The sequence below is a fragment of the Bactrocera neohumeralis genome, chromosome 5, assembly GCF_024586455.1.
Source record: "Bactrocera neohumeralis isolate Rockhampton chromosome 5, APGP_CSIRO_Bneo_wtdbg2-racon-allhic-juicebox.fasta_v2, whole genome shotgun sequence".
Taxonomy (NCBI): domain Eukaryota; kingdom Metazoa; phylum Arthropoda; class Insecta; order Diptera; family Tephritidae; genus Bactrocera; species Bactrocera neohumeralis.
Genome location: NC_065922.1, coordinates 30985144 through 30998805, shown reverse-complemented (window position 1 = coordinate 30998805; position 13662 = coordinate 30985144). Strand labels below are relative to the sequence as shown.

General features: G+C 35.1%; 4 protein-coding genes across 4 annotated transcripts in view; 3 read left to right on the top strand and 1 right to left on the bottom strand.

The window, feature by feature from the left end:
* The window catches only part of LOC126759540 (innexin inx1), a 36853-nt gene extending 33634 nt beyond the window's left edge, over positions 1 to 3219 (top strand). Inside the window, exons 4-6 of the mRNA XM_050474405.1 lie at positions 2147 to 2302; positions 2368 to 2720; positions 2788 to 3219. Of these exons, the coding sequence (XP_050330362.1) occupies positions 2147 to 2302; positions 2368 to 2720; positions 2788 to 3010 (732 nt within the window). The 3' untranslated portion in view covers positions 3011 to 3219. The remainder of the gene's footprint in view (positions 1 to 2146; positions 2303 to 2367; positions 2721 to 2787) is intronic.
* Positions 3220 to 4176: 957 nt separating this feature from the next.
* On the bottom strand, positions 4177 to 5528 carry LOC126759553 (ras-related protein Rab-21). The gene has a single exon (XM_050474420.1). The coding sequence runs from the start codon at positions 5320 to 5322 to the stop codon at positions 4639 to 4641; it is 684 nt and encodes a 227-aa protein (XP_050330377.1). The 5' UTR covers positions 5323 to 5528; the 3' UTR covers positions 4177 to 4638.
* A 380-nt stretch (positions 5529 to 5908) lies between these two features.
* Positions 5909 to 13151, top strand: LOC126758378 (uncharacterized). The gene is made up of 8 exons (XM_050472634.1): positions 5909 to 6069; positions 7406 to 8767; positions 8850 to 9241; positions 9298 to 9578; positions 10160 to 10332; positions 10403 to 11401; positions 11454 to 11824; positions 11888 to 13151. Exons 1-8 carry the CDS (start codon positions 5953 to 5955, stop codon positions 12729 to 12731), a joined length of 4539 nt encoding a protein of 1512 aa, XP_050328591.1. The 5' UTR covers positions 5909 to 5952; the 3' UTR covers positions 12732 to 13151.
* LOC126759559 (protein CutA homolog) lies at positions 6352 to 7183 on the top strand. Its single transcript, XM_050474432.1, has one exon. It carries the CDS (start codon positions 6557 to 6559, stop codon positions 7082 to 7084), a length of 528 nt encoding a protein of 175 aa, XP_050330389.1. The 5' UTR covers positions 6352 to 6556; the 3' UTR covers positions 7085 to 7183.
* Positions 13152 to 13662: the final 511 nt, after the last annotated feature.

Here is a 13662-nt window from a genome sequence, read left to right as displayed (position 1 = left end):
AACAAAACCACTCTCGTTAGCAACATTGTTGCGAGAGTATAAATATACCACATGGGAGGTTAATTCTTTTTGCATCTAGTGAGGCTCTCACCACCACCAGCTCCGTTATGGTATCACGACCAACCGCAGGGTTCCGGTTCCACGATGCTAAAAGTAGCTGCAGAGTATGTTTTGATTGATTACCATGTGGAACGGTGCGAGTTCCAGAAACAACACATATGTATTTAACTTTGTCTTACTTTTTATAAAGTTTTCGGGTAAAGAACTTTGTAGTTTAGTGAAAGCATTAGTTCTCGACAGGAAACAAACACACTTATTGATGTATCTTCCATTTCTCAGGACTACATATCATAACTTCAGTGATATACATAGGTGAGTTTACTCGCCAATTAGAGCCCTTAACACCGCTATTATATAACTACAAATCGTAATGCGGGTTATTTGACAAGAGCAAAGCCATCCATCACCCTTAAAAAGGCGAAGCAAAGTGTTCTCACGAAAGTCATGTCTATGTAACCAAAGCAGGGATGGGTTTTTATCCATTCTAAACTTTCACCTATGCAACATTCGCCAAATTCTTCTTAAAACAAATATTCTTTAGGTATGATATCTTCGGTACGTAAATTCAAAAATAATAAATATTACCGAGTCATAATTAAAAACTAAGCACTCAAAGCAGAGATTTTTCGACATTCCCACCATATAAATCAAAGTTCGGAATTCCAACTTCTAGACAAACGGAGGAAGTTTTGAATTGCAAGACAATAAGAGACGAAAACGACACCAAAAATAGAATTAACTTTAATTAAATCAAGTTAAATATAGTAAAAAATCACAACAACAAAATAAATCGTACACTCATGAGCTCACGAAATTCAGGCAACTGTCGAATTTATTTGGCACTTGGCTGCAAAAACAACGTCTTTGTCGTGCATGTGAAGAAACAGATAAATTGAGCAGACAGACAGCCAGACATGCATGTTCTGATTTTAATTGCTTGTAAAGGCAGTAAAAATAGACTCACGAAATCAATGCCAAAAAAGCGATCAAAAGAATATTTTAAAAAGTAGTTGGCCTGAAAATTTCACGGACCAAACATGGCAAGATCAATGACCGTTTTTAACCGGCTTCGGTGCTGGTATTGTGTAATGCCAAATGCGGCGTTACAGTAGTCTTGAAAAGCGGTCACTGGAAGTCTTTACAAGCGCGCAGGGGTGATTAGCAAGTGTTGCAATTGAAGGTGACAAATGTGGTTTGCGGTTGCTGAGGGAAACGGCGAGAAATTGAATACTGTGCCGAACGTTTACGATCAATGAGGCGTGTTTTAGTTAACAGATAATATTAATAATAATATTTTTAAAAACTACTTCGATTTTTCAAGCCACCCAGAGGTGTAAAATTTTCAAGAAAAACGACTTGAGGCCGACATTTTGTCAAAAACCAGTGTGATTAGTCCTCGACGAAGACTTACCGATCTAAACGGGACTAGATCACCGAAATAACAGCCCTTGGCCGAATAAAATCCGGGTCAATTCCGATGCGTAGAACCGGCTGTTGTGGGAATTGAATGAGTCTTCGCATGACACTGGTCACCTCTTTGCATGCCCCTCCAACCTCACTCATCTCTTTGGCGCGATCCCGTCGAAACAGCACGTTTCTTGGGCCTTCCGTTAGATGACGTCGACGAGGTACCCGTTAGAACAACAACAACAACTAGTCCTCGACCATTACTCTATACCACAAACATATGTAGCTGTCATACAAACTGAAGAATCAAAGTCAAGTTCTTGTATGGAAAAGTTTTCCAATTGACAAGATGTCTTCACGAAAATTGATATACACAGATTATTGCCCAAGCCAAAGCTGCAGAAAATCCAAAGAAATTTTCCAAATCGGACTTTTTTTGGCCCTTTATACAATATGTCCGTCTGTCCAAAATGGTACATTTTTTTATTTATTTATTAGTATTAATAGAAAACAAAAAGTTAAAATTTTATTAGAAATACGAAAAGACTTTTTCGACTACCCAATATTTATGCAATACAAGCAGCTACAGTGCGCAATCGCCTGCAAATATTGTCTACTGATAAGCCTATGCCTACAAATTACCAGCAAAAACACTTATTCTGTAACTGCATACTTTTAGGCTATCGCTTGCTATACACCGAAGTTTTTGTGGGACAAATTCGAAGGTGGACTAATGCGCATGATCGTCATGGGTCTGAATCTAACGATTTGTACGCGTGAGGAAAAGGAGGCGAAGCGTGATGCCTTATTGGACTACCTAATCAAGCATGTGAAGGTAGTTTTTGCGTTTACACATACATACATATAACAAACATTTGATAACAATTATATTCGTTTTAGCGCCACAAACTGTATGCCATGCGCTATTGGGCATGCGAGGCACTCTGCTTTGTCAATATTATTGTGCAAATGTATTTGATGAATCGTTTCTTCGACGGCGAATTCATGTCTTACGGCACACGCATCATGCAGCTATCGGACGTGCCACAGGAGCAGCGTGTCGACCCCATGGTTTACATATTTCCACGTGTCACCAAGTGTATCTTCCATAAATATGGTGCTTCCGGTTCGCTGCAGAAGCACGATTCACTATGCATACTGCCGCTGAATATTGTAAATGAAAAGACTTATGTATTCATTTGGTTCTGGTACATGATTATGCTGGTGATGTTGATCGGCCTGCTACTCTTCCGGTAAGTTTGCGCACATAAAACATGCGTTTTCAATTAAAAACTATTTTTTTTGTTATTCTTTTTTTAGCGCTTGCATCATTTTCATGCCCAAATTCCGGCCACGTCTGCTCAATGCTCGCAATCGCATGGTGCCCATGGAGATCTGTCGATCGCTCTCACGCAAATTGGATATTGGTGATTGGTGGCTCATCTACATGTTGGGACGCAATTTGGATCCTGCCATCTACAAGGAAGTAATGAGTGAATTTGCCAAGCAGGTGGAACCCTCAAAGCACGATCGCACCAAATAAGGTGTGTGGAAGAGCAAATGGGAAAAAGCGAAGGGTAAAAAAAAAGGAAAAAAATAAAGAAAAAAACACTGTCTGAAATCGTATAAGGAATAACCTATAGTAGATTTTTCGTATACATACATAAAATACAATGAGTGTACACACAAGCAAAAAAAAAAGAAATGACAATCTAATGTAGTAATTCTGTGATTAAGAATTTTTTTAGAATTCCAACTAAAAATGTTTAACAAAAGAGAGTAGTTTTATGAAACGACAAGCAAATACAAGGTTTTAAAAGCTTATATACAAAATCAATGATCACAACTCGAAATATAAAAAAAAAAAAAAACAAAAATAAAACTAAAAAATTCACCAACATAACGGTGCGGAATAGTAAATTAGTTTATGACCTGGCATAAATACACAATTGTGCATTTCATGTGTATAAATGAGAATTATGTATTTAGTTGTAAGTTTTGAAATTTAGTATATCTTAACTTTATTCAAATGTTCGCTTTTGAGTCTTTCAATTTTTATATTTAACATAAAAGTTGAATTAAATATATATATAGATATTTTATCATTATGTTAAGTGTAGTTGATAGAAAACAAAAGAATTTGCATATTTTTATAATATTTTATAAGTAAAAACTATTTTAAGAAAATACAGGAACAATTTGATAATGAAATTGGTTTATACAAATATGTATGCTATATAATACATATGCGATATTTTTGTAGACTCTGCAAAATGATTGTTTTATTAATGTCAAATAAGTGAAAAACACATTTGGAAATCTCACAAATACACTTTGTTCGCTTCTAGAGGTAAGTAATGCACCCTGTAATCACTTCCATCAAAAGTCTACCAAGGTATGTATGTATATGGATGTAAAAAATACTGAATATAAAACCCTTTGTGCAAACAAACCAAATATTTTGACTTATTTATATCTTCAAAATATAAATACTTGAAATATCAACTCTTTTTAGTCAGACACTTGTAGTTGTGCAGGTTGGTGACCACTACAAAGAACTCACAATCATGCAGCATACAAACACGTATGCGTATACGGTCTTAACGACAGTGATAAGAATAAGATAAGCGCACAGATTCGTTGCTTAATTCAACAGTTGCATGAATCATATTTAAAAAAATATAAATAAAAAATATCCATTGTTTCAAGTCTTTTGTAATTTCTTTGCTGCCATTTGAAGCAGAGAACTTTAATTGTATTACAATAATAACAACAAATGTGTATTAAAAATAACAAGCTTTAAATGTATCGAAATTTGAAAGTAATTGGCTATTAGATCAATATAGCATTTAGTAAAAGTAGAAATTAACTTTTAGTTTTTGTTCGACAGTAGAAGAGTGTATGGAATTAGATGTTTAAAAAGCATACATTATTAGAGCGTTTTTTATAGAAAAAATATTAAATTTATATTTTACAATAAGTTTATCACAATTTAATCTAGCGGCGGCTGCGTCGGCGTTGGCGTTGTCTACATCGTCGTAGTATTTTTTTCTCATCATTTGCATTTACACACTCTCATTAACATAATTACGCTACTTTTGCCACCCTTCCCCTTTAACAAGTGTTTTGTAGTTTGGGTGTTTAGAATTTAATTAAATAAACCCCACTATTTTAACCAGCACCACAGCATGACCTATTCGTTGTAGGCGTTTGTCTGCCCTCTTCATCGCCATCCTGTGAGTCATCCTCAACTATCAACCGTTGTGACGTACGTCCACCCTGCATCAGACGCAATGAACTAGTTTCTTGTTCGCGTTGAGTATGACGTTGTATCATCAATTGTGTAAGCGCTGTGAATAGCTCCTCTATGCCTTCATTGGCTTTGGCAGATGTCTCGAAATAGTGTGCCCCCACACTTTCGGTATATTCTAATGCAACATCTTGTGGCACCGTGCGTTGTGCATCTAAATCCGTCTTATTGCCCACAATTGTTATAACAATTTCAGCACCCAGCATACGTTTAAGTTCTTTTACCCAATTTTTTACCTTTTGAAAGGAATCTTCGTCGGTAATATCATAAACGAGTATGGCACCATGTGATCCACGATAATAGATAGGTCCGAGAGCATGAAAACGTTCCTGACCAGCAGTATCCCAGATGTTAAGATGTGCTCGGCTACCATCCTCTAAAGTTAGCTTTTTGGTTAGAAATGAAGCCTGCAAGGTGCTGATGTGTTGAGGATTGAATTTATCTTCGACATAACGTAAAACGATTGAAGTTTTGCCAACACAACCTTCGCCCAGTAGCACCACTTTGAAAGTCTTGAAATTGGAACTGGTGTTATTCGTTGGCATCTTTGCCTTTAAGTTTGCAAGTAGCAAAGCTACGTTATTATTTAAACTATTACGCAGTACGTATATATATTTTGTTAATTAAATTGCAACAAGAATCGCTGTGTCAACAAATTGGATTTCGATATCGGACACCTCCTTTTCAGTATTGTACTTTCTTTTCTTATCCATCAAGTATATTTCCATCTGTTTTATTTACTATTCCTTCGCAAATGACGTCTTAAATGACAGCTGTGATTGAAAAGAGCACTGCCACATCTCAGGTTAGAGCTTTTACAATTTTTATTATAATTTTGGCTTTGCTGAACAATTGCCATTAATTTTGTAAGACATGATATACTATATAACTAATATAATAGTTATATAATAGTTATAAAACAGTCATTGAAAAGTATTTTAACTAAGTTTAGTATTCTCTCGACTTTAGTTTTAGAGACCGATTTTAATGGTGAACAATAAAATTACTATGGAAAGAATTGTCACATTTTACATCGCTTTGGCAACACCAAAATCTGGGAACAGTGTTGTAAGTCAATCCGTTTGTTATTGTTCCGCTAGCTGTCGTTCGTTTTGAGAGTTGTAAGTGAATTTTCGCTATTTCAGCATCAATTGATTAGAAAAATACTAAATATAATGAATTTTCGCGTCAATATAAGTATATGCCGTGTCTGCATGAAATCGGACGATGGCGTATCACTTTTGGATGATGAAGAATTGTGCGAAAAGTTTGTGTTTACAACACGTTTGAAGGTAAATATTTTGTATATCTAACCGTCTAAATTCTAGTACACGAATTGACGATGTACTAGAGAAGATGGCCGCGCAGAAAACTCTTTTACTAGTGACAACAGGGTCGTTCAAATAAGTGAATACGCAGATGTACCCGGTTCATTTAATTTGCTATTATGATAAAATCATGTACAGTGAAATGAATATCATCTTTTTGTACATTTCCACCGATATTATTAAAACATATACGTTCTTCAAATTTAAGAAGCATTTCGCAAATTTATTAGAAATAACCAATTGCTTACTGCTGCTTTGACAGCCTTTAATCATGGCTACACATACATGCTTGTGTGTGACCATATGTGCTTTTAAAAAGCTACTCTGCTACGAAATACGAACTTCAGTACAATCAGCAAAATTAATCTGGTAAACATAAACAAAAACACCGGCTTAAATTAGCTATTTAAGGCAGATTTTAAGGTGGACTTTGCCAATGAGCACATTGTAAATGCAATCATTCATACGAACGGTGCTTTCCCGGAGTTATACACCCGCATTTTTTACTTCTCGAAAATTGTTGGTGACCCTCGTCGTTGCAGCGAATATTTTAAACGCAAGAGCAACAACACAATCATATAAATCTTGTGGTAGCACCCTAACTACCAGTTGTAAAGACATGAGTGATCCTACTGCTGAAGACTCATATACTGCAGGCAGCAGTTCGGTGGCATTTGTGACAACACCAGATGACAAGTTAGCCAAAAAATTAGCACAAGGTTTAGTGGAGAAGAAATTGGCTGCTTGTGTCAACATAATCCCGCATATACAATCTATTTACATGTGGGAGGGAAAAGTTAATGAGGATAACGAATATTTAATGATGATCAAAACGAGAACTAGCCGCATGGACGAAGTAATCAAGTTTGTACGTGAGAACCATTCTTACAGCGTGGCGGAGGTTATAACCTTGCCTATTGAAAATGGCAATGCACCTTATTTAAGTTGGATTGCACAAACTGTGCCAGATAAGAAGTAAATAACAAGCCAACAAAAGGTGAACAGAAGTCTTTGAAACGCATTGTGAAATATTTGCATATTATAAATTTAAAAATAAATTGAATTACTTTAAATGTTATCTACTTGTTTGTCTTGCAAATAGAATGAAATATGAGATCAGTGAGGTCAAGTAAATTTCTAATCATTGAAGCAGTAATTGCCGTAAATAAACGATTTCGTTAAAAATAATTTCATTCTATAATTGGTGGAAGGCGTGAAAATCGCTAACTATTGTAAACAAATTAATAACAATACTGCGATTTCACTATATTTTATTGTCTTTTTCGTTTTTTTTTTCCAGCTCACTGAAAGTGATGATATGCCCTCGTTAATTTGTTCTAAATGCTTAAAACGACTGCGAGTAGCCTATGATTTCGTAAAGTCAGCCCACGACTCGGAAAAAAATTTGAAGGCTTTTCTCGAAAAGATTAGTAAAGACTTTCAATTAGTAACAAATAACGCTATTGAAAAATCAAATAACAACGAAGATGAGGATGATCTATTGTCAAACATTCTTGATGAAGAGAATACTCACAACAAAACAGAAGCTTCAACGCAAATGCCGGCACAGAAAGATGAAAGTGCAATTTCTGCCTCCGAGACGTCTAGTAGTGTTAAAAGTAATAACAGAAAAACTGCTATTGGAAAAACGGAAAACAGTGTCGATCAAATAACACTGAAGACCACAAGTTCTAGCTTAGGTGATACATCGGAGGATATATCAAAAGACATACACAAAAATAAAATGAATTTAAATGTTAAAAAAGGAAGTGCAGATAAAGAAATAAAAACTTTCCCGTCTTTTGAATCCGATATTCAAGTAGAAATAGAAGAAAACCTGGATGATATAACAAACTGTGAAGTTGAAACACCAAAAGAACATTCACCGGAACACGAAATACAAATACTTGAATACACCGATGAAGAGTCTCAAACCGAATTAGAAATATTGGAAGAAAATCTTCAACCAAGTGACGATACTGGAAACAGTCTTGGTACAGAGGAGCCGCAACCACAAAGTAGCGGAGGATTTCTTAAGGAATATCAAGCAATGCTTGATGAAGATGGCGAGTTTTTGAAAGATAATAGTTCCATACACGAAAAAACTACTACAGCTAAAGAATTGCATTACTTTGATGATAGTGAAGAACTATTGGATGACCATGATATCGAAATGAAATCTATGGTCGAAGATAACCTAGATGAAGAACAAAGTGTTGACACCTCATCACAGGTGCGAACTGAAGTCGCCGAAAAGGAAATTAAAAGTAAAACACGTAAATACCAGGCGAAGACAAATGTTCGTAGTCCTAGCGCTAAATCAGCCAGAAAAGGCGATACGTTGAATACAACAAAAAGATTTCTATGTTTTAAATGTAATCGGGACTTTAGCACTAAAACAAACCTTACCCGACATATGGCAACACACGAAGGCAACCGACCATTTCAGTGCAATGTGTGTAACAAAAGCTTCACCCAGAATGTATCCTTAAAGCAACACATGTACACACACACTGGTGAGAAACCATATCAATGCGAGGTGTGCCATAGAGGTTTTACACAATGTAAAAGTCTAGTATTTCATATACGCCGTCATACTGGCGATAAACCATTTCCATGCGAAAAATGCGGTGCACTCTTCCGGCAAAAAGATGGCCTTAAGGTAATGTTTACAGTATTGTAAATGATTTTGAAAATAGTAGAATAACAAATAAGAAATTTCAATTTATTCCATCTTCTATTAGACGCATATTCTTAAACGACATACAATCAAGTCGAAACGTGGTAATATGGAGCTAACAACATGCGCCATATGCAAAGAAGTGTTTGCTGATAAAAGTCTGCTTCAGGAGCATATGAAAAAACACTTAAACGACTATGTGCGTGTTGACTCTGCCATGTCATGCGCGAATCGTGAAGGAACGACCGAAGAAAATTCAGACATGCTACTCGAATATATAGATGATGATCCTCTACATGATAAAGCAAATGGCATTACTGGCGAAAGCACATCGGAGAGCACAGACGATATTGGCTCTTCAGCACATGTCGTGGACTTAATGACGACGTCCGCTTTGGAACCGAGCCGTGCTAAGAAATTTCAATGCCGAAAATGTTTTAAATGCTTTGCAATTAAGTAAGTAAATGTATATCATAAGTTTAAAGTGTTCATTAATTTTTATCTTCATCTAGGAAAAATTTGCTTCGTCATTTGACCACACATGAACTATCCGTTGAGACTGATTTCGTTTGTAAAATATGCGAACTTTGCTTCGCAACCAGTGAGGACTTAAAAGCGCACACAATAAAAGAGCACACTAACTCTACCGAACCCTTCCAATGCGAACTGTGTGAATCCGCATTTTCTAACGTTGTTGAGCTAAAGAAACATATGGATTTGCATAATACCAAAACAGATAAGAGCCATGGATTCGTTTTGTTGCGAAAGACTTTAAAACTTACTAATTTAGTACGATAAAAGCAGTTATTTTTAGCAAAAATATTGATAATAAAATATGAAATCGCTTACCGCTTAATTTATTTAGTTTTTTATTTTAACACTGTTTTTACACAACATCTATTAATCACTTTTAAGAAACGCGCAAATTTTTTATATGAAAATATTATACAATTATATAATAAAATACCGTTAACTTCTAACAGAATATATTAATATTGGCGGGACTTTGGCTTCAAAACACATCCTTACATACTTAAATTCAGTTTGAGGCCTGTTCGCTTAATGACAATTTGTTGCAGTACACTTCTCAGAAATTGGTACACTGAAAAGACTGTAATATTTACAATAACAATCTATATAGTTTACATACTGCAGCACAACTAAACAATTCCTGTGTTTTATTTTGTTCGAAATTAGCTAACAAATTTTGTTTAATTGCATTTATATTTCAAATAAATTTTAATTTTTCCAATTTGAAGCAATTTTAATTCGATTATTTTCGAGGCACGCTACTATCGATTATTTTGGTCACTGATTGGTAGTTGGCAACGCGGTCAGCTGTTTTGTTCTTTCTGTAATTATGTTGTTGGATTTTCTCAAGTAAACAAACTATTTGTGGCAAATTTTTAATAAATTATTCGAATTCAATATTCATTTATAAAGAAAATATGGAAGTATGTCGTATTTGTGGCGGAGCTGAAAGACTCAAGTGTTTTCACGGCGATGAGCAATTGACGGAGCTGCTAAGAGTTTGCGCGAATATTGCAGTAAAGAAAATAATTTTTATTCTTTGATATAATTTTTAACATAAAAATTAAAATTGTTTTTTAATTTCAGATAGAAGAAAATGACTTTTTACCACAGCATATATGCGAGCAATGTGAGAATGGTTTGCGTTTTTCTTACCATTTGCGAAAGCAAAGTGAACAAACCGAAAAGCGGTTGCGGCAGGAGATGCAGACACAAACAAATAGTACGACAATTAATATTCTAGATGAATTTGATCCTAATGATGTGAATGCATTTGATCAAACGGCTGATGTAATAAGACACAAAAGTCTGATTTCAGAAATAAACATAAATATTTCGACAACTACTCAGGAATCGAATTGCGTACTTATCGAAGAAAATCACACACAGGAGATAATTGAGTCCACAAGCCTATGTATGGAAATAAAAGAGCACCAGAGCATTGTAGAAATATTAGATGAAGACAATTTACCTGAATTAACAGCCGAAGAGCGCCTCAGGTTAGATTTGCAGAAGCGCGGTGTCGATATGCAAAAGCGCTTGGTGCCGATAGAAAACGTTCCGTTAAATGAGATAGTACATGAGGTAATTGCAGAAAAGCGAATTCAACTGGATTTGGATACGCACACAGATGTATTTAGCGATATGGAATTGCCGGCAGACAAATGTTTAGAAATTTTAAATAATGAATTTAACGAAGTTAACGATGAGGATGATATTATTGAAGTAATTGATGATGATTCAATGCCAGGGTTAGCAGACGAAGAATTTTCTACCAAACAAGTATGCCAAACACTGAATGCATGCGAATATCAAGATGAGAACTTTGTAGAAGAGATATTGTCTTCAGACGAAGAAAGTCAGTGCAACCAAACTGATGTAGTATATGAAGAAAACTCTGATGGCGTTGACGACTCCAACAATATTGATGATTGTGAAATGCATTTTATGAAGGAAGAAAGTAGTGATTTCCCTGGCAATGAGTGCACTGAAAATGAGTCGGTCACAACACAAGAAATTGAGAAGGACGAAACAACAATAGGTGCCGATGGTGAAACACCTAGTGATGCAAGTGCAAAGGAACCTGTAAGTATTTTAAATGTATGTATATAATTTTGTTTATATTTCTTCTATTTAGTTAAGCGAATACACCTGCTCGACATGCGACTTAAAACTGCCTACATGGGCAGAATATTGTGGGCATATCAAAACGCATGGTGATAAAAGGTTTCTCTGTAAGATATGCAATACATGGTTTCCACTACGTAGCAGATTGGAAAAGCATTTACTGTCTCATGAAGACAAACAAGAAAAACCGGAATGTCCGCACTGTGGACGTACATTTCAGAACCGTTATAATTTAAAACGGCACATAAATGACATACATGATAGTATTGCTCACATGTGCGTCATTTGTGGTAAAGCGTTTCTTGGGTCTGATGTGCTCCAAGTTCACTTGGCCACACATATAGAGGATGAGGAGCTTCGATGCGAGCACTGTTCAAGATGGTAATTATATATATCTTGGAACTTTTTCGAACAATGATTAATTGGATTTGGTTTTAATTACAGTTTCAGTAGAAGGAGTACCTTGACAAACCATATGAAAACTCATCTAAAGTCTGCAACTACAAAAGAAAGTGAAAAAGTCGCAAAGAGTGATGTTAAAAACACCGCAGGAAAAAATGTTTACTGCTGCCACTACTGCGGCAAAGAGTCCAAACATCACTTCACCCACAAAATGCATATGCGTATACATACGCAAGAGCGGCCACATAAATGTGATGCCTGTGATAAGGCTTTCCGCACAATGGCCGCGCTGATTACACACCAACGCATACACGAGGATGTACGGCCATATCAGTGTGAACACTGTTTGCTCTCCTTTCGACAGCAAGCCCATCTCAAGGAGCATCGCATGATACACGAAGGCATTACACCGCATAAGTGTAGTATTTGCCAATTGTCTTTCACTAAAAAGAGCAATATGCTTGTGCATATGCGTATACACTCAGGTGAAAACCCCTACAAGTGCGTGATATGCGATAAGCAATTCAAAAAAGCCGCGCTATTGCGAAAACACGAAAGCGAAGTGCATAACAAAAACACAACTGAGGAGCAAGCGGGCGATAGCCCGTTTATTGATTTAGCAGAAGAGTTGGTGTGCAGCGATAGCAACAGTCTGGAGGTAATAGAAACGGAAAATGCCTCGTCCATTGAAAGTAGTGCCATAAGCAATGTCGGAGATGTTCAGCAGGGCTTCGAAGAAATGCCCGAAGTAATTAGAAATGCAGTTTTAGAACAAAATTATTGTAATAATCCTGTTAATAATGATTCTGAGGCAGTGGACAGTGGCGTGGTGTTGGTGGTGGATGATAACGCGAAATTTAATAGCTTATTCATTATGGACGATTAAATTTGCTTCTTAGTTAGTAGTTACATAATTTCACTAAAATTTTCGATTTCGAAATTTAAAACTAAACTTTTCGCGTTCAATAAATGGTTCTTTAGTTAGCAGCGAAATTATTTAGAAGTTTAGAAGAAAAGAAGAACATTTTTTTCTTCAATAGCATGTAATCTTAACAAAGTTATATATGGTAGTATATACAAACTCATTTTTTTAGTCATTTATAAACTGTCTAGGTATCCAGCGTTACCCAGGCCACTTTTAATGCGCATATTTCATATTCTCAAATATATATATTTTATAAGCCTATCATTATTAGTGTCACATTTATAAAGTTCTTACGTGTAAAAAAATAGTTCTTTTATATCTTTAATAAAAAAGTGTTTTGATGTCGCATTGTACAATAAATATTAAGAATTTTAAACTTTACACTAGCTTGAGTTTATGCACTCAGTTCTTTGTTAAAAGAAGCGTTTTAAATTTAAATTTTATAAATTTGTAACTATAAAAACTACCAAAAATTTTGTATTATAAATTTTACTTTTTGGTTTTAAAAATTTCAATCATAACAAAAATTACTATAAAAGATTATTTCAAAACATTACAATTATTCTAAAATAAAATGCAAAAATAATATCAAATAATGAATGGCTTCTCCATCAAAATGTTATGACAAACATCAACCAAATTTTTTTATAAAAAATCGTCGATTCACCAGGGATTTCGAAACTAGTCTTTATCCTAAAGGGGTACAACAAGTGTGAAATTTGGAAAAAAACGATTTTTAATATTTTTTTTTGCATAATTCGATAATCTATAATTTTTAAAAATACCATCTTAAATTTTTAAAAAATCATTATTTTCGTTAAAGGCTTATACAGTGTGAGCGATCAGCTCTGCATATACATATGTATGTACATATGTATGTATGAATGTATAT